The sequence below is a fragment of the Erinaceus europaeus genome, chromosome 6 (genome assembly GCF_950295315.1).
Source record: "Erinaceus europaeus chromosome 6, mEriEur2.1, whole genome shotgun sequence".
Taxonomy (NCBI): Eukaryota; Metazoa; Chordata; class Mammalia; order Eulipotyphla; family Erinaceidae; genus Erinaceus; species Erinaceus europaeus.
The window spans coordinates 22,146,590-22,168,391 of NC_080167.1; the positions used below are offsets into that span (position 1 = coordinate 22,146,590).

The 21,802-nt window shown below is 41.2% G+C and overlaps 1 pseudogene and 2 gene segments (V, D, J or C); all 3 read left to right on the plus strand.

Moving 5' to 3' along the window:
• The first annotated feature begins 263 nt into the window (after positions 1 to 263).
• LOC103118575 (immunoglobulin lambda variable 5-45-like) lies at positions 264 to 831 on the plus strand. The segment is given in 2 exon segments: positions 264 to 369; positions 491 to 831. Coding segments are annotated over 2 exon segments (387 nt in total).
• A 6,755-nt stretch (positions 832 to 7,586) lies between these two features.
• Positions 7,587 to 8,154, plus strand: LOC103118576 (immunoglobulin lambda variable 5-52-like). The segment is given in 2 exon segments: positions 7,587 to 7,646; positions 7,766 to 8,154. Coding segments are annotated over 2 exon segments (435 nt in total).
• A 6,823-nt stretch (positions 8,155 to 14,977) lies between these two features.
• LOC107522828 (immunoglobulin lambda variable 5-39-like) lies at positions 14,978 to 16,859 on the plus strand (annotated as a pseudogene).
• Positions 16,860 to 21,802: the final 4,943 nt, after the last annotated feature.

Sequence of the window (21,802 nt, forward strand, 5' to 3'; positions counted from 1 at the left end):
GTCAGAGAGAATATTTACCTAGAGGAATTTGGGTCTGGGGACTGGGCTCACTGATGGGATCTATAAACCTATGTCCCTTTGGATGTGAGCTTCTGCTGAGCATGTCCTTTTATATGGTCACAATAGTTTTCCTCCCAGGACCCTGCTAAGGGCTGCAGCAAACTCCTCAATTTGGGCTGAGAGCTAAGCTTTAGCACCAGCACTAAGGGAGGAGTTGAGTCTTCATCAGATGAAAGCATATTTGCATATCTAGTAGAGTGGAGGGAAGAAAAGGAGAGCTGGACAGCCCTGCCCCAGTGTGGAGTTAGGGAGCTGTGTGCATCATGGACTGGACTCCTCTTCTCTTTGTGTTCCTCTCTCACTGCACAGGTAAGGAAAAGCTGTGGGGACAAAAGGCACCACCTGTCCTGTGAGAATAACTGTGGATCAGATGTCTAAGAACTTTTACCTCTATCTCTGTCCCATCAGCTGAGGATGTCTATTTTTTCAGGTTCCCTCTCTCAACTTGTACTGACTCAACCTCCTTCCCTCTCCACATCTCCTGGATCCACCGCCAGACTCACCTGCACTCTGAACAGTGGCAACAGTATTAGTAACTATGTGATTCGCTGGTACCAGCAGGTGCCTGGGAGTCCTCCAAAGTATCTCCTATCCTACAAATCAGACTCAGATAAGCACCAGGGCTCTGGGGTTCCCAGCCGCTTCTCTGGATCCAAAGACACCTCAGCCAATGCAGGGCTTCTGCTCATCGCTGGACTCCAGCCAGAGGATGAGGCTGACTATTACTGCAGCACATGGCATAGCAGCAGTAGTAGTTACACAGTGCTCTAGACCATTGGAGAAGTGAGACTAAAACTTCCCTTTGTGCCAACTCTTTGTATTAGTGATTTAATAATGATTAGCAAAATTGTAGGATAACAGTGGTACAATTCCATACAGTTCCCACCATGAGAGTTCTGTATCCCATCCCTTCCTTTGGAAGTTTCCCTATATTTTATCCTTCTGGAGGTATGGACCAAATTCTGTATGGGATGCAGAAGGTGGGTGGTCTGACTTCTGTAATTACTTCTCCCCTGAACATGGACATTGTCAGGTCGTTCCACACGCTCAGCCTGTCTTCTTCCTTTCCCTAGTGGAATTGGGCTTTGGGGAGTGTTTCACCTTTTTTTTTAAATTTTTATTTATAAAAAAGGAAACACTGACAAAAACCATAGGATAAGAGGAGTACAACTCCACACAATTCCGACAGCCAGAACTCCGTATCCCATCCCCTCCCCTAATAGCTTTCCTATTCTTTTTCCCTCTGGGAGTATGTACCAGGGGTCTTTAAGTTTCTTCCTACAGATAGGGACTAGGATTTGAACCAGGGCCCTTGGACATTGTAATGTGTGTGCTCAACGAGGTGTGCCATTTCCTAGTGCCTCATCTTAAGACATTCTTAACTTTCAGTCCTACAGAAACTCTATTTATGTACAACAATAGACTGGATTCACTGAGAGCACATTTTTTTCAAACCTAGTTATGATCATTAAATTTTGTTTGTCTGTTTGTTGTGTTGTCACTGGGGTATTGTGGCTCCTATGGACAGTTTTTCAGAGATAGAAATAGGAGATACAGATAGAGAGAAAGATATCACCACATCAAAGCTCCCCTCCATGCAGTAGGGGGAGGGCCTGAACCTGAGTCATGCCCATAACAAAACAAGTGCACTTTCCAATTCAGCCATCTAATCAATTATTAGTCCTTACTTATTTTTTTCCACCAGAGCAAAGTTCAGCTCTGTTTTATGCAATGCAGGGGACTGAACCTGGAACTTTGGAGCCTTAGCATGAGAATCTTTTTGCATAACCTTTATGCTATCTACCCCCACCCAGTCATTACATTTTTAAAGAAAAGGCATTAACACCATACACCACTACCTCTTTGTTATATAAAGAAATATAACCAATGATAAGAATTAAAATAGATTATAGAAATAAATACTTTATTGGGTTCAGTATTTCTGTCTTATATTATTCTTAAGGAAATATGCACCAAATGTCAGCATAGAAGATTACCAACACAACTAGGAAAAAATATTACAAACAATAATTAACAAAGTACATAAAACAATAAATTTGACTTCACCAGAGAAAACACATTTTAAAAATGTGCATTTTTATTAAGTGAGTGAACTATCACTTGTGCTACCTAATACCTACAGTTAGCATCCTCTGCCAAAAGGTGGAGCTGTGACTCTTCATAGCAGTGAGCAAGAGAGTTAAAAATAATTAGTGCTTCCAAATTAAGGGTCAAGGGCCCAGAGTCACTGTTCTGTGAGCCAAATTAGATGTTATAACAGGTGCTTCCTCCCAAGGGGCAGACTAAGAGCTGAAATTCACTCTAGTGTCTCTATGAAGCTCCTCCTAAGCCAAGAATTCAGATGGCTCCAAAGATGGTGATGGTATAAGGTTTATATTTGCATAACCCATCACTCAACTCACTGTCCCTCAAGAAGCTAAAGAGGAGATAAAGGAGACATCAGAGTCTGGCACCAGTTGAAAGCTGAAAAGCCTATGGTTGTGTGTTCTTTGTAGTCTGGGCTTCCCTCACCCTTCTCACTAAAGGTGTAGATTACCTGAAGGCAGAAATCAGGAAGTGCAGAGGGATTAGCAGCTCCCACACATCACACATGTGTATCCCCTCCAACAAGCCCTCACCTGCACCTGCTTTTAACAAGTGCCTCAGTCAGCTTATATAACTCAGGTCCTCTCTACAAGTGTCTCCCTGAAAGCCTTGGTCAAGCTTGCCTACACCTGAGTACCAATCCAGCTAGGAATGGCCATTTCAGAGACTTGGCGGGGGGGGGGGGGGATTCCTGAGGTGAACGGACACACCCATATAAAGTTAGATTCAGTAAGGACACACAGCTGATTCATGAAGCTGGAGTTTGGCCGGGATTATGTCTGACAATCCAGTGCACCCAAGTAGAGGTCAGTACTGATCACTGTTGTGGCAATAATCATGTGACCCACAGTGATGACTCAGAGTTAAGGGGTCAACAACTTCTCCTGACCTTCCCTCTCCCTACAGCCTCCCACTGCCCTAATAGTACTCATTTTTGACATCTTCCTTTATTCCAGCTCTTTCAGTTCCAGATTCAGCTCTGAGGCTTGTTGGAGGTTGTACACCACACTGGTCTTGATCCACAGAAAAATCTGCCCTAGCTTTAAGTGTCCTTAGTCTCTTCATGGAAAATTACTGATCTCAATGGACATGTCTCATTGATAGCAGGGCCTACAGGGTTTTAGGTTCCAGATTGGAGATTTGTTTACTGGTGCACAAACACTATCATCCTCTCCTCTATTTCTTAAATCCTTGTTTAACATTTGGGAGCTGCACTCATGGAGCAAGATTGACCTGGAGCTCATGCTCTCCACCACCTCCATGGAGATAAGGTTTCAGTTAATGCATCCACGTGAATGGGATAAAGACCATCTTGACACTAATGAAAGCATGGATGGTCAAGTTTGTTGTACTACTTTGTATAAATGGGTTTGGTATGTATGGGTTTCTACTTCCTTCTGCAGTTTAAAGGTGGCCAGACAATGACTCACCAATAGAAAGCATACATTAACATGCATGAGAGGGAGTCCAGTGGTAGAGCAGCGGGTTAAGCGCACCTGGCATGAAGCGCAAGGACGGCATCAGGATTCCTGTTCGAGCCCCCAGCTCCCCACCTGCAGGGGAGTCACTTCACAGGTGGTGAAGCAGGTCTGCAGGTGTCTATCTTTCTTTCCCCTTCTCTGTCTTCCCCACTATCTCCCCATTTCTCTCAGTCCTATCTAACAATGACAACATTGATAACAACAACAATAACTACAACAATAAAAAGGGCAACAAAAGAGAGAATACATAAATAAAGTTTAAAAAATAATAACATGCATGAGAATGCAAGTTTGACACCCCCCCCCAGGTCTCCCTGCCTTCAGGGAGGAAGCTTCATGAGCAGTGAAATAGTGCTACATATGTCCTTGCCTCCTTATATATATCTCTTTCTCTACCTCTCTGTCTCTTACCTTCTATGCAAAATGGCCAACAGGAATAGTGAAGCTGTGCAGGTACCACATTCCAGCAATAATCCTGTAGGAAAAAAAAATGTTTTGGTCCATGTGGAAGGTGGAAAGTTTTGAGAAATCATTCATTCCAATCAAGGCAGCTGGAGATGTCAAGGAGAGGTCCCTCTACACTAAAGGACTGTCAATAGCCCAGACCTAAATTGAATGAGCATAGTGAGAAAAACAGGAAAGGCTCTGGAAGATTTGCCTAACATTTAAGCCTATAAAGTGATAAAATGGATTTTAGTGGGAGTCGGGCGGTAGTGCAGCGGGTTAAGCGCAGGTGGCTCAAAGCATAAGAACTGGCGTAAGGATCCCGGTTCAAGCCCCTGGCTCCCCACCTGCAGGGGCGTCGCTTCACAGGCGGTGAAGCAGGTCTGCAGGTGTCTATCTTTCTCTCCCCCTCTCTGTCTTCCCCTCCTCTCTCCATTTCTCTCTGTCCTATTCAATAATGACGAAAGTAAGAATAATTACAACAATAAAACAACAAGGGCAACAAAAGGGAATAAATAAAGAAATATATATATATATATATATAAATGGATTTTAGTCTAGAAGTCTATTTTATCACTTTACAGGCTTAAATGCTATTATTCATATAATATGTCAACTTTTCCTATTAATATCTGAGATTGTTTATCTTTTTTTTCTTTTTTAATATATGAGAATTTTTGAACTTACTCAATTTTCTTTTCCTTTATTGGGGGATTAATGGTTTACAGTCAACAGTAAAATACAGTCATTTGTGCATGTGTAACATTTCTCAGTTTTCCACATAACAGTTCAATCCTCCCTAATTTTTCCTCTACCATCATGTTCCAGGACCCGAACCCTCCCCCCAACCCCAGAGTCTTTTACTTTGGTGCAGTATGCCAACTCCAGTCCAAATTCTACTTTGTGTTTCCCTTCTGTTCTTATTTTTCAACTTCTGTCTATGAATGATATATCATCCCATATTCATCCTTCTCTTTCTGACTTAATCTCACTTAACATGATTTGTTCACACTCCATCCAAGATGAGGTGACGAAGGTGAATCCACTATTTTTAATTGCTGAGTAGTATTCCATTGTGTATATATGCAACTTACTCAATCACTCACCTTTTGTTGGACACTTACTCAGTTTTCAAAGTGTTTACTAAGAGTGGTTCCTACACTCAGTTAAGTCCTATTTCCCTAGAGAAATGCAGTTGAACAGGATCTTAAATTCAAGGGCTATAGAATAGTTATTTACCCAGCAAATATGACTCAAGTCAAGTATGATACCTTCTCTTACACAGCTGGAAATATCAGATATTCAAAGATAACTTGATTCCTAATATTTTCAGACTTAAAGTAATTATAGCTCACAAGAAAATGGTCAAAAGAATAGTGGTGATTTATTTTCAATAGGCGCATAGAGTTCTTGAATGTGGTTTTATATACATTTGTTTCCCTTAATTGGGAGACAATTCTTGAGGGACTAATAACAAAAATCTAAGATGTCACTCATCACATAGATATGAAAAACTGTTTCTATTATAGTGAAGTAAATAAATTAGATAAATGGTGAATTCAAGCATAGGAAAACCTTTAATGGGCAGATAACCAGGGATGGAATCTTTCACTCTGGAATGGGATCAGGGAGATTGTGGACACAATGTGGGTTATTCAGTGTTCAAATCCTCTGGCTGTTACTTCTTAGTGAAAAATTCTAGAGAAAAACCTATCCCTCTTATTGAAAAAAGATTGCTAGTTGTTGTGAATTCTGTGGAAAGAAGAGAGGATTCTCCACTGGAAGGACTGGATGAGAGATGGCAACGTATGACTGAGAATCAATGTGTCAGAGGGACTCTGTTCTCCTACCATATGGCATTACTCAGCACTGTGTCTGCAAGCCTCATGATTCATTAAAAATCTCATCACTGTGTCACTTAGTAAAATAAGTTAAATTAGAAAAAATAATAAATTACACCCGAAAACATTTTGAGAGTGTTTGAAATCTGTTTTAACTTGTAATAGTTTAGGGACACTAATGTGTGTGGGGGTGTGTGTGTGTGTAATTGTATACCATTGAGTGGTTAATGTTGTTTAATGCAATGTATTCTCTGAGAGGCAACATCTGTAATTGTCATTATTGCAGGTTTATAAGACCCTTTCATGCTAAGAATGAATTGCACGACAGTATTCAGCACATAATTGTGTATTCTAAGTACTTAAAGAAAGTATGAGGGAGTCAGGCAGTAGCACAGTGAGTTCAATGCACATGGCACAAAACACAAGAACTGGCATAAGGATCCCGGTTTGAGCCCCCAACTCTCCACCTGCAGGGGGTCGCCTCACATGCGATGAAGCAGGTCTGCAGGTGTCTTTCCCCCTCTCTATCTTCCCTCCTCCCTCAATTTCTCTCTGTCCTATCCAACAACAACATCAATGGCAACAATAACCATAACAGCAACAACAAGGGCAACAAAATGGGAAAAAATGGCCTCCAGGAGCAGTGGATTAGTGGTGCAGGCACCAAGCCCCAGAGATAACCCTGGAGGCAAAAAAAAAAAAAAAAAAAAGAAAGAAAGAAAAGAAAAAAGAAAGTATGACTGTTGAAGAGGGCCAGGATCTACAGAATGTTCTGGACTTGGAGATTGCATTCAGTGTGTGTCCTGTAATCAGAAGGTGGCAAGTGTGATTTCCCTGTGGTCCCTACTCAGCTGCTCATTGTGATTCCCAGGGGTCTGAGTCAGAGACTGAGATCACTGATGTTGACTCAACAGCTCTGCCCTCTCTGGTTTGGCTCAGGGAATCACCTGTGTATGCATGGCTGTATGGTGTCAGGACTCTGTCTCCTACCATGTGACATTATTCAACAGTTTCTACAAGCCTTACAATTCATTAAAAAAAATCCTATCACAGGGGGCAGGCGGTAACGCAGCAGGTTAAGTGCACATGGCACAAAGCACAAGCACCAGTGCAAGAATTTCAGTTTGAGCCCTGGCTCCCCAACTGCAGGGGAGTCGCTTCACAAGTGATGAAGCAGGTCTGCGGGTGTCTATCTTTCGCTCTCCCTGTCTTCTCCTCTTCTCTCAATTTTTCTCTGTCCTATCCAATAACAGCAACAGCAATAACAACAACAATGATAAACAATAAACAGCAAGAGCAACAAAAGGGCAAAAAATAGCCTCCAGGAGCAGTGGATTCATAGTGTAGGTACCAAGGCCAAGAGATAATCCTGGAAGCAAAAAAAAAAAAAAAAATCCTATCACTGTGGCACTTAGTAATGTAAGTTAACTTAGGAAAAACTTAATAAATTATAGCATAAAACTGTTGGTGTTTCTTCCTTGGACATTCCTCAAGGTCTCCCTTCTCAGACTGAGTGTGAGTTGAGCTTCAATACTTGGCTCAAAGAGGGGCTGAGCAGTCACTGGATGAAAACTCATTTGCATGAAGTTTCGCTTCTGCGGAACAGGGAGAAGAAAAGGAGGCCTGGGGCAGACATGCACCATTGTGGAATCCAAGAAACTGTGCATCATGGACTGGACTCTTCTCCTCCTCATGCTCCTCTCTTACTGCACAGGTAGGAACAGGAGTTGAAGACAAAGGACAACCCCCCAACATGTGATAGTCTTTGCCTTAAAATATGAGCTTTATGTCTGTCCCTGCCTATCACTCACGTGCCTCTCTCTATGTTTGCAGGTTCCCTCTCCCAGCCTGTGCTGACTCAGCCACCCTCCATCTCTGTATCTCCTGCATCAACAGTCAGACTCACCTGTTCCATGAGCAGTGGCTATAATATTGGTGACTTTTGGATTAGGTGGTACCAACAGAAACCAGGGAACCCTCCTAGGTATCTCTTATATTACAAATCAGAATCAGATAAGCACCAAGGCTCTGGAGTCCCCAACCGATTCTCAGGATCCTCAGATGCCTCTGCCAATACAGGACTTCTGCTCATCTCTGGGCTTCAGACTGAGGATGAGGCTGACTATTACTGTAATACATGGCATGGCAATAGTAAAAGTTACACTGTGCTCCAGAGTCACAAGGAAGTGAGACTAAAACCTCCCTTGAGCCACTCCACCTGATGCAGTCATCTTACTCTGAACAGGGACAAATAACTACTCTGGGTAACATCTGTGTCACATCTTTAGATAGTTACTGCTCTGTGAGACCATGTACACACATCTTCCCATTAGTTTACAAGTCATTACCTTCACCCTGGTGTCTACATAGACATAAATTGGTTCTTAAATGTATCACTTCTAGGAGATGATGGATAAAGGAGATAATTGCACCTTCCATACACAGCCCAGGGTCAAGGTCTGATTCAGAGACATGTGTGGTATGGGTGTTGCTGAGCATTAGCAGGCCCTGCTGCCACAAGTCATACCTTGATGACTAGCATGTGGGGTCAGGCTGCAGTGCACGCAGCAAGTGCACTTATTACCATGCTCACAGATCCTGGTTCAAGTCCCCGGTCCCCACCCACAGAAATGAAACTTCACAAGTGGTGAAGCAGTACTGCAGGTGTCTCTTTCTTTCTCCCTAACTCTCTCCCACTGTCTTCTCAATTTTTTATTAATCCAATATTTATTTATTAAAATATTTTCTTGGTTTATTTCCTTTATTGGATATAAACAGAAATAAACCAAAATGGAAAGAATAGTGAGAGTAATGGAGAGTAAAAGAGAGACACCTGCAGCACTACTTCACCATTTGTGAAGCAGGGGATCAGGGACTTGAAACCAGGTCCTTCCTTGCATATGGTACCATGTGTTCTCAACCTAGTGTGCCACCACCTGACCCCCCCAATGTCTACCTGTCTTGTCAAATGAAAAAGAGAGCAGTGGATTTGTTGTGTGGGCATAGAGCCCCAAAGATAACCCTAGTGAGGAAAGAAAACCTTCCATATGACTATTTACAGCAACTCTTCTTATCTTATTTAAATATTCTTAGCACTTTGGTTAGTTTCTTGGATCATAAATAGTTTAAAAGAGGTACCAGGGTTTCTCATGATATGACCTAATATAGACAGGAGAATGATATGTACCAGAATCCTTGGAATACACAGAATTTTCAAGAATATTCCCAACTAGGTGGCTATTTCAGCATGACTTTAATGACACCATGAATGAAGGGCGTTTGTTAGTACATAAGAGATTCACCCAAAACCTTTCTACCCAAAGCTTTATCTTCCATAAGAGAAGCTGCTGTTGTCCAATAGTCCCAGGCCTGTATAAAAAATTGTCCTCTGGCATTTAGAAAACTTGTTTCTTTTTTCTTTTCTTTTCCTTTATCCCTCCCTTTCTTTCTTTTTGAAAACCAGTTTCAAATCAGCCCACTATCATTGTCTCCCTGCAGTCCCATATGGAATCCGTACAAAGAACACTAAACAAACTGCCTTGCATTTCTTGTCTCCACTATTCATCCTTTCTCATTATTGTTATTATGGCAACATTTTCATAGTCACACAAAAGTGAAGGTAACCAACTGTCTGTGCAGATAACCATATAGATCATTTTCCATTAACACCACAGCATGGAATCAACCTAAATGTCTGACAAAATAGACAAGTTTTCACACTGAAATGTCATTAAAAGTTCAGATGAAGAAACCAAGAATGCACATAAGCATTTCCATGTATTACAAGTTATTGTTGCTAATTATAATGCCTGAAAAGTTAGAAGATATAAATTTCCAGGACTTGCTACTGTTATATTTATTCTGAATGTCCTGATTCTAGTAGAATGTAACATTCTGTAATAAAATAACATTTTCACTGCCATTTTTCAAAAAAAGTGTGCTATGCTCATTGGCTTTCAAGAAAGAAAAATTGAGGTAGTTTTTACTTACATATTATCTTCCACTGGGTTAAACAACCAATTTGTTAAGTACCAGAAGGTAGATATCAGAGTACAGCTGACTAGAGATTCCATGAAGAAAGCCCTTTGACAAAAACAGGGATATTTGCAGTACACATCAGGGACATCACAACATCAATGACTAAGGGCTGCATGTGTGCCAAAAGTTAGCCCACATTCAGATAACCCATCTTGATAACAAAACAGCAGCACCATAGCTTATACCATGTTTGAAGAATTGGCATTATGAACTTCAACTTTCATCAGTCACATTCTACACATACAGAAAAGCTCCCAAAAGAGATGAATTAATGTGGTAAGTAGAGACAAAAGTCTTTCTTGATTCTCCCAATGTACAGATAATATATTGATAAACAAAATATAAATCATGATGAAGATAGATAGCTATGGATAGAGAGATAGTTTGTTTCTGTAGAGTAACAAGAAAATCCTTGTGGTAAAACAGTAATTTATATTAATGCTCAAGATATTCTGTGCATCAACTGTACCTTTAAACATCTGTAGATAATTTTTTAATTTAAATTTTGAGCCTAAAAATATAATCATGTGGTTTACATATGCTTAATAATATGCATGAAAATAGGAGAGGTAGAGATTATAATCAAATAAGAGATGAAAAATTACTGTTAAGAAATTCTAGTTATCATCTACTATTGTTAATACAGATACTTTAGCTCACAAAACTAGCAACAGTTGAGTTTTGTTGCCTAACTCAACTAGGAATAGCAAAGAACATCACCGGAGAATGCAACAAGGCAAGATTAGGGTAACTCCAGGAATCCACCAAACCACAGGTGAGTGAAAACGTGTGGGTCATAGACAGAGGGACTTAAGGGGAGATTCCTGGGACTGAAAGTTCATACCTACTCAGAAGGGGCTAGTACCAGTCCAATCTTCTTCTTCTAGCGTTTGCCCTTCTTCCATAGCCAGTTAACAGCGTCAGGTTGAGTCTGATGTAAAGTTTCGAGACCTCCTTTGAATCTAGAGAGGTGGCAGTCATTGACTATGTGGGTCATTGTCTGTAGCTGCAGGGGTAGTTCGGGTCGTCTCTGGCTCACCAGTCCAATAAGTCTGCCAGTTGAAACACCATCTCCAGTCAGCTTTATCAACAAAGACTGCTGAAGGGAGGAAATTTTAAGCCAATCTACAACTGTGGGTTTCCTCTGCTGTTACCCCTCAGGGGGCTATAAAAGCAGCAAGGAAGCCCTATACTGACATGGGCGGGCGGGGGTGTTGGCGAGAGCTGGGCCAGGTGACTCATGAGAAAATCTACACTCTCAGTAGTCAGGAGCTGTGGCTATATTCCCCACTCTCTTAGCATAAATGACTCCATCTTGACCTGAACCTGAACCTGAACCTGTGCAACCGCTTTACTTGCCAACAAAAAGTAGATCTTAGAGTTTTGAAATTATTGATTAATCATTGATTGTGGATTGTTTCCATAACAGGTTGTCCTGACCACAGTAACAGACCACCCTGATGTTTGGCTTCTGTGACCAAGCTTGCTTCCTGCACCTGTTTCTATAAATTATTGAGCTCGGGGATGCACTCTGAGCAGCGCTTTATCTGTGGGTGTAGTTGCAGGCTGGCTAAATACTCTTAAATTTGGCTGAACTTGGGTGGTCTCTGACATGTACGTCATAACACCTTTTCACATTGTTCTCATGATAAATTAGGAAACAGTAAACAATTCCCTCAGAAATTAGGAGATAGAAACACAGGGTCACAGAGCTCCAGCAAATGGTGAGGTGGAGAATAGGCTCAAGACTTTGGACCTTCAGGGCACAGGAGTTGCTTTGCATAACCACTGTGCTAACTATCCTCCACCCTGTTTAATCTCTTGATCACAAGTGAGTGACTAAGATAAACAATCTACTTATACTTAAAAAGCCCTCAGGCTTCCATAGCCAGAAGGGAACATAGAAAAAATAAAAGGGTTTAACAGCTACTGTGCTTCACCTCAGGGATTGAGATAACATTAAAAGAACTATTTAAAAATAATAATAATAAAATAAATAAAGGGGCTGGGTGGTGGTGCACCTGGTTGAGCACACGTATTACAATGTACAAGGACCCAGGTTCGAGCCCCCGGTCCCCACCTGTAGGGAGAGAGCTTTTCGAGCAGAGAAGCAGTGCTGCAAGTGTCTCTCTGTCTCTCTCCTTCTCTGTCACCCCTTTGCCTCTTGATTTCTGGCTGTCTCTATTCAATAAATAAAGATAAAAATGTTTTAAAAATTAAATAAAAAATAAGAACAACTATTAATTTCCAAAAATGTGAATTCTTTTTTATTTTTCATCTTTTTTTTTTTTTTTTTTTGCTTCCATGGTTATTGCTGGGGCTTGGTACCTGCACCATGAATCCACGGCTCCTGGAGGCCATTTTTTCCCTTTTGTTGTCCTTTTTTTTTTTTAATCATTGTTGTGGTTATTATTGTTGTTGTCGTTTTTGTCATTGTTGTCGTTTTGTTGAATAGGACAGAAAGAAATGGAGAGAGGAGGGGGAGGCAGAAAGGGGGAGAGAAAGATAAACACCTGCAGACCTGCTTCACTGCTTGTGAAGTGGGGGGGGGGGGGCTGCAGGTGGGGAGCCAGGGGCTCGAACTGGGATCCTCACACCGGTCTTTGAACTTTGTGCCATGTGCACTTAATGTGCTGTGCTATTACCTAACCCCCAGAACTGTGAATTCTTACTTAGATACAAGTCAATCCAGGCAAGTAAGATTAGTGGGTACTTTAGTTCACAGCTATTATTGTCTATTATTAAGAAAGGGATATCAATATATATCTATTAGTGCTAAAGAGGAGTAAGTGATAAGGGGAAGGTGAGAACTAGTGCATCTGGTTAAGTGCTCATAGTACGAAGCACAAGCAGAGATCATGGTTCTAGCACCCGGCTCCCCACCTGAAGGGGGGAGGCATCACAAGTGGTGAAGCAGGTCTGCAGGTGCCTATCCCTCTCCTCACTCAGTTTCTTTCTGTCCTATCTAATAACATAAAAAAAAAAAATGGCCATAGGAACAATGAATTTGTAGTGCTGGCACCAAGCCCCAGTTATAACCCTGAAAGAAAATAATAATAATAATAGTTTGATCTTTAAACACTTGTCTTACCTGACTTCCATTAGCAGATAACCTCACCAATATGTCCTGAAACCTCACCTCCCCAGAGTCCTATCCCATCAGGGAAAGATAGAAACAGGTTGGGGGTATAGATTAACCTGCTAATGTCCATGTTCAGTGGAGAAGCAATTACAGAAGCCAGACCTTCCAACTTCTGCACCCCATAAAGATCTTTGATCCATACTTCCAGAGGGATAAAAAGTAGAGAAGCTCCCAATGGAGCCATTGGGATACGGAACTCTGTTGGTAGGAATTGTATGGAATTATCCACCCTTTATCCTACAATCTTATCAATCAATATTAAATCACTAATTAAAAAAAAGAATAAGGAACTTAATGGGGCCAGGTGGTAGCACACCTGTTGAGCACACACATTATGATGCACAAGGATCCAGGATTGAGCCCCCATCCCCCATCTATAGGGGGAAAGCTTCATGGACAGTAAAATAAGTCTGTAGGTGTCTATCTCTCTCATTTCTATCCCATTTCCCCTCCCAATTTCTATCCCATTTCCCCTCCCAATTTCTCTCTGTCCTATTCAATAACAAAGAGAAAGAAATATATGGCCACTGAGGATGGTAGATTTGTAGTGCTGGCACTGAGTCCCAATGATAACCCTGGTAGAAAAAAAAAATCCAGTAAAGGTACTACTGACAAATTTCCTGAATAAAGATTAATGAGACCAGTGAATCTACCCTGAGCAAAAGGTTCAGGGCCAGGTGGTGGCGCACCTGGTTGAGCACACATGTTGCAATGCTCAAGGACCTAGGTTCGAGCCCCCAGTCCCCACCTGCAGGGGGAAAGCTTTGTGAGTGGTGAAGCAGGGTTGCAGGTCTCTGTCTCTCCCTTATGCTCGATTTCTGACTGTCTCTATCCAATAAATAAATAAAGATAAAAAAAATTTTTTCAAGTGTTGATCACCACAGTGTATATATAAAAGAAGGTTCTACACTGGGTAGATAGAGCAGATGATATATGCCAATGACTGCTTATCTGAGAATGGACATGCCATACTGGACTTTAATTTTTTTTTTTACAGTATGGTATTATTCAGTAACAGAAAAATAGCTCACTTAGATAGCACTTTGCTTTGTCATGTGTGTAGTCCAGGTTCCAACTCCACCTCCATAGCGATAAAGAAAGTCTTGGTATTGACTTTTTTTCTTTCTCTTTCTCTCTTAATGTGTGTGTTTGTCTCTGCCTCTTTGCATCTATATAAAATAAATAGGAAAATAAAGTACAAAACATTTTTGTATGAGAGTATGGAATCTCTTGCTTACAAAATATTTGTATATTATAAATTGTTTAACACTGAGTACCCTATTACTTGATAAATAACATGTGAACTTGTGAAATACTATGTGATTTTTAGACCCATAGAACAAATTTCATGCCAAGGGTGAAAATCACTCTAGTATTCTGCACATAATTGTGTGTTCATATACCTAGAAATGAAAATATGAGTGTTTGAATAAAGACAGTGACCTTAGGAATAAGAAAGATTCTGAAATCTCAAGACTTAGAGCCTATGTTGAAGTTGTGCCCTGTAATTAGACAGTAACACTGTGGGACTGCTCCCATGGTCCCTACTCACTATTCAAGTGGATCATTCACTCAGAGGAACTTGGTCCTGGGGGCTGGGCTCACTCATAGGACTGGAGCAGCTATGTCCTCTCTGGTGTGACAGAGTCCTCTGAGCATGGCCTTTTATATGGTTTCAGCATACTCCCCCAAGAACTGAAGCAAACCTCTATGTTCCTCTTGTGCTGAGAGCTCAGCTCCGGCACAAGGACTCAGGGAGTGTCTGGGTCCTCATTGGATGAAAGCATATTTGCATGTCTGGTAGAATGAGGAGAAGAAAAGGAGGGCTGACTGAGCCTTGCCGCACTCAAGGAGCTGTGCGCACCATGACCTGGACGCCTCTCCTCTTTATGTTCCTCTGTCACTGCCCAGGTAAGGACAGGCCTTGGCAGCAAAGGGTGTCCCTTACCCCTGCCTTCCCGCATCCTGTGACAACAACTTTGGGTCAGATCCATGAAAACATTTACCTTTGTCTCTGTCCCATCAACTCTGAGTGTCTATTTTTCAGGTTCCCTCTCCCAACCTATGCTGACTCAGCCATTATCCCTTTCTGGATCTTCTGAATCAACGGCCAAAATCACCTGTACCCTGAATAGTGGTTATAATGTTGGTGGCTATTGGATTCGCTGGTACCAACAAGAGCCAGAGAAATCTCCCAGGTATCTGTTGACTTGCAAATCAGACTCAGATAAGCACCATGGCTCCAGGGTCCCCAGCCGTTTCTCTGGATCCAAAGATCTCGGCAAATGCAGGACTTCTGCTCATCTCTGGTCTCCAGCCTGAGGAAGAGGATGACTATTACTGCAGCACATGGCATAGCAGCAGTAATAGTTACACAGTGCTCTAGACCCAAGAGGAAGTGAGACTAAAACATTTCCTGTGTCTCCCTGACTGGAACAGTCATCCTGCTCTGCTGGCAATAAGTCTAACTTATTAACATCCAGGTCACTTGTTCTGACAGGATCCTCTTGTGAAGACTTGTGGATGTACAACCTTCTCATTTTTCTTATTTTAAAAGTTTTTTTTTTTTTACATATGTTCATAGTAGCACAATTCTTAATAGCCAAAACCTAGAAGTAACCTAGGGGTCCAACAACCAACAGATGAGTGGCTGAGAAAGTCGCGGTATATATACACAATACACAATATTCCACAATTGTGCAATACTACTCAGCTATTAATAATGAACCCACTTTCTCTCACCCATCTTGGATGGAACTAGAAGGAATTATGTTCAGTGAGATAAGCCAGAGAGAGAAAGATGATTATGGGATGATCCTACTCATCAACAGAAGTTGAGAAAGAGCAGAAAGAGAAACACAAAGAAGGACATGGGCTAGATTTGGAGCACTGCACAAAGTAAAAGACTCTGGAAAGGGAAAGGATAGATTTTAAGATCATTTGTAGGCGGGGGAGGCATAGGGACATAAATCTATGGTGGTGGGAACCATGTTACTCTATACCCCTATTAACGTATCAAATAAATAAATAAAAGTTATTTTTTTCTAGCCCTGGTAGATACCTAGACATAAATCAGTTCTTATCCCTCCAGAGAAATGATGTATGAGAAAGGAAACAGTTGTCCTCTCCCATCTCTAGCACAGGATAAAGGTCAAACTCAGAGGAGTGAATTGGGTGATTGTCAGTGGTCATTCAAGTTACTCCAGCTGCTTCCAAGGCTATCTTGTTGAAACATCCATATGGCAGATTAGAGCAACTTTTTTCACACTCATCAACATTAAAAGTAACCTAACATACGTATACGGAAAATGTTACGACCTTTCTGTAAGTGTCCCATGTATCATTCATGAGTTGATTGCCCCTGGTCACTTTTTCATTCAGTGAAAGACAGGGGATAAAGAAACAGAAATAGAATGTGGCCAAGTTGTGGTGCACTGTTTAACCAGACACATTACAGTGTGAAAGGAACTGAGTTCAAGCCCCTGGTCTCCACTTGCAGGGGGGGAAGCTTCACAAATGGTGAAGCAGGGCTGCAAGTGTCTCTCTGTCTCTTGCCCTTTCTACTTCTCCCTCCCCTTTCAATTTCTGTTGTCTCTATCCAATAGTAAATAAATAAATAAATAAATATCACAAAATGAAAAACAAAAATAGAGACAGAGAAAAGGACAGATACCATAACACTAAAATTTCTCCCAGTGCGAGTGATATTCCCTTGTGTTCCAGGTCTCAGACCGAGATCATGTATGACAAAATAGGTCCAACTCCTGGTAGAAATAGCTCCACAGCCACAAAGACACTCTTAAATTCAAATTCTATAGAGACTTCATTTATCCAGGATAGCCAACTTAATTCACTGACTGAAAGCATATTTTTTAGTCCAACTTATGATCATTAAGTGGTATTTATTTGCTTTGTTGTCACTGGGGCTTCATGGATCCAAAGACAGTTTCAGAAAGAAATACAGAGATAGGAATAGGGAGACAGCATAATGGTTATGCAAGAGATTTTCTTGCTTTAGGCTCCAAAGACCCAGGTTCAATTCCCAGAACCACTATAAGACAGAGCTGATCAGTCCTCTCTCTCTCCATGTATAGGTGTGTGTATACATGAATATACATATATACAAATATGTATATAATTTTATTATTATTAAAATATATAAGTTAAATATTAAAAAATAGAAAACCCTATGAGAAAGACAAAAACATATAGAAACAGACATCAAAACTCCCTTCAATGCAGCAGGGGCCAGGGTTGAACTTGGGTCATGCTCATGATAGAACAAGTACACTTTCCCAAAGAGCTATCTTCCCAGTTTGTGAACATTACATTTTAAACAGCATACACCACTACCATTTTTTAATTATTATTTATAAAACAGAGATATTGACAAGACCATAGGATAAGAGGGATACATTTTCACACAATTCCTACCACTAGAACTCCATATCCCATCCCTTCCCTTGATAGCTTCCCTATTGTTTATCCTTCTGGGAGTATGGACCCAGGATCACTATGGGATGCAGAAAGTGGAAGGTCTGGCTTCTGTAATTGCTTCCCTGCTGAATATGGGCATTGAGAGGTCGATCCATACTCCCAGCCTCTCTCTCTTTCCCTAATGGGGTAGAGGGATTTGGGGAGGTGTGACTCTAGGACACATGCTGGGGTCTTCTGCCCAAGGAAGTCCAGTTGGCATCATGGTAGCATCTGAAACCTGGTGGCTGAAAAAGAGTTAAGATATAAAGCAGAAAAAATTATTGACTAATCATAAACCTAAAGGCAAGACTACTGCAGATGAAGATTTGGGGTCTCTGTTTTGGAAAAAGCTAGTAGGTTTATTTTAGGTATACTCACCACCACTATTTTTAAGAAAACAAATTCAACTAATGAGATAAATAAAAATATAGGTGATAAAAATATATACTTACTGGATTCAGAAATTCCATCTTATATTGTCCTTATGCACACCAGAGACTAAAGTTTTAGGTTTGAAGGTTTTCTTATAAATTATTATATTAAATACATGTGTTTGTAAGCTTGGAGGTGATACAGTGGGTAAATATTTGAATTCTAAAGAAGGAGGGTCAAGTTTGATCTCTGGCATCACATATGCCAGAGTGATACTCTTGTTACCTCTGTCCTCCTCGTCGTCCTTTTAACTTCTCCTTCTCATCCTTCCTTTCCCTCTCTCATACATATAATCATCTTTTATTTTTATTTATAAAAAGGAAACACTGACAAAATCATAGGATAAGAGGAGTACAATTCTATACAGTTCCCACCACCAGAACTCTGTATCCCATCCCCTCCCCTGATAGCTTTCCTATTCTTTAACCCTCTGGAAGTATGAACCCAGGGTTATTATGGGGTGCTGAAGGTGGGATGTCTGGCTTCTATAATTGCTTCCCCACTGAACATGGGCATTGGCAGGTTGATCCATACTCCCAGCCTGTCTCTCTCTTTCCCTAGTGGGGCAGGGCTCTAGGGGGGTGGGGTTCCAGGACACATTGGTGGGGTTGTCTACCCATGGAAGTCCAGTTGGCATGATGTTAGCATCTGGAACCTAGTGGCCAAAAAAAAAAAAAAAAGAGTTAACATATAAAGCCAAACACATTGTTGACTAATCATGAACCTAAAGGCTGGAATATTGCAGATGAAGATTTGGGGTTTCTGTTCCGGAGATAGCTAGTAGGCCTATTTTAGTAATATTCCAAAGGGCCCATGACTATACTAGTTTTTTCCTGAGCCTGACATCTCATATGCAGGTAGATTCAAGTTATTGTCTGGGGAGATGATGTCATGGCTGGAAAAAAGGCTAGAAAGCTGGATCAGGGGAGAGAGTAGTTCCCAAATATTGGAAAGATGTATTAATTCTATTGACTGTAAACCCCATCTATTTGATCTGGGGCCCATATTCAGCTTAGGAGCCTGTGTATAAAACTATTTTTAAAAAAAATATTGTGCAGGTGGGGGCCAGGGGCTTGAGCTTTAGTCCTGGGACAAGGTAATATGTTCACTCAACTGGATGCGTCACCTACCATAACAAATATGTTTTTTCCTGCCACCAGGGTTCTCACTGTGACTCCTCACCTACACTGTGAATTCATTGTTCTTGATGGTCATCATTTCCTTTTGAATTTATTGGATAGGAGAGAGAGAAGTTGTGAGAGGAGGAGGCTATAGAGAGGGAAAGATAAAGATAAACACCTACAGACCTGTTTCACTGTTCAAGAAGGGTCCGTCTAGCAGGTAGGAAGTTGAGCTTCGAACCTGGGTCCCTGTGTATATGTGTGGGCTTAGCTGCGTATGCTGCCACCTGGCCCTCCACAACAGACTTTTAAAAAGGCAATTATAGGGAGTCAGGCGGTAGCGCAGTGGGTTAAGTACATGTGGTGCAAAGCACAAGGACCAGCATAAGAATCCTGGTTCGATCCCCCAGCTCCCCACCTGCAGGGGAGTCGCTTCTCAGGTGGTGAAGCAGGTCTGCAGGTGTCTTTCTCTCCCCCTCTCTGTCTTCCCCTCCTCTCTCCATTTCTCTCTGTCCTATCCAACAACAATGACCTCAAATACAACAACAATAACTAAAACAACAAGATCAACAAAAGGGAAAAATAAATACAAATAAATATAAATTTTTTTTAAAAAAAAAGCAATTATAAAACTTATTTCACAATCAATTAAGGACACTATTGAACCAAAGCGTAGAGGAAAAAAAATCACAAGATACAAATAGAAGTCACAAAGCATGCTACACATAAATCATAGAATGAAAATACCCAGTAGATGAAATGAAAAACAAACAAAAAGCCACTTTGGTGGGTCTCAAGAACAGGCAACGCTGAACTATAAATGTCAACACAGAAGATCAACAACACAACTAGAGAAATGTATTACAAGCGCTAGTTGTAAACGTACATAAAACAAAGAATTTTTAACTTGACCAGAGGCAAAACAATATAAATATTCATCTTAATTTGTTGACAGGCAGAGCTAACACTTGTTCTGCCTTATACCTACCATTAGCATTCTCTGTAGGACACCAAAAGGTGGCACTGTGGCTCTTTGTAGTAGTAGTGAGCAAGAGATAAGTAATAATAATTGGCTTAAAAGCACAGGGTGTGGGCTAAATTCCTGCTCAATAAACTAAATTAGATGTTACAGCAGGTGTTTCCTCCCAAGGGGCAAACTCAGAGCTGAAAACTACCCCAGTGGCATGAAGTTCCTCCCTAAGCCAAGAATTCTTGGTGGTGATGGTGATGGGGTAAGGTTCACATTTTGCATAAGCCATTCCTCAATTCACTCACCCTCAGGAGGCTACAGAGAAGATAGAAGAGAATTCAGAGAATTTAGCACCAGGACTGGGCCAGGAGGTTATCACAAAATCCACACTGTCTCACAAAATCCACACTGTGCCCTGGAGTCCCCTCTTCTTATCTCCATCTCTTCCTGTTCAAGTCCATGGAACTTCAAAGCACAGGTTTTGAATTGATGTATCTGTCTTTTTTTTTCTAAACCTTTGTATGTGTTTGGTTTGGATCTCAGGGTCCAGTTCTCAGCCTTGCTAATCATGTCTCCTCCAGCAGGGATAGTCTTTCTCCTGTGGTTCCAACGCTGAAGCAGTCTTAATCACCACTATCTGTATTAGTTCTAGCAGAAACCGGATCAAGACCCCAAATAACTGGTCTATGAAACAAACACAGAACGTGACCAGATACCTGCTCATTTATCAGGCTCTTTCCTGTATGCTGAGCTTCACTCACATTCTGGGGACCCAAGCTGAGGATGAGGAGGAGCACTACTGCTTTCTGTAGTAGATTAGAATGAGAGACCCAAATGAAAACTAACCATAACCCAGTTCTCGACTGAGTATGGACACAAATATGATGACTAGATATCAGGACCAGGTTCAAGCCCCCGACCCCCCTTGCAGCATGGAAGCTTCATGAGCAGTGAAACCATGCTTTAGGTTTTTCATCTCCCTCTTTATCTCCCCTTTCCTCTCAACTTCATTCTGTCTCTACCCAAAATACATTAAAAAAACATAAAAATACATTTAAAAACATAAAAATACATAAAAAAACATAAAAATACATTTAAAAACATAAAAAGAGTAGGCTCCCAAAAAGTCAGGTTTTTAAAAAAAGTTTTACTTAATTTTTTTTTACAGATGCAAAAGACTTACCATTCCCTTTCTATTTCTCTGTCTTTAACCAATAAATAAATAAAATATTTATGGGCATCAAGCAGCATGGGACAGCCAGTTGAGCACACCTGTTTCCATGCACAAGGACATGGGTTCAAGCCCCATCTGCAGAGGGGACACTTTATGGATGGGGAAGCAGGTGTGCAGGTGTCTATATTTTTCAACCTATCTCCTCCTATCCTTTCAGTTTCTCTCTGTTCTACCAAATGAAATAGAAGAAGGGAGAGGGAAGGAGAAGGAAAGAAAGGGAAGGGAGCTGGGCAGTAGTGCAGTGAGTTAAGTGCACATGGCACAAAGGTCAAGGGCCAGCGAAACGATCCTGGTTCAAGCCCCCAGCTCCCCACCTGCAGGAGGTCGCTTTGCAAGTGGTGAAACAGGTCTTCAGGTGTCTATCTTTCCGTCCTCCTCTCTGTCTTCCCCTCCTCTCTCAATTTCTCTCTGTCCTATCCAACAACAACAGTAGCTATGACAACAATAACAATGACAA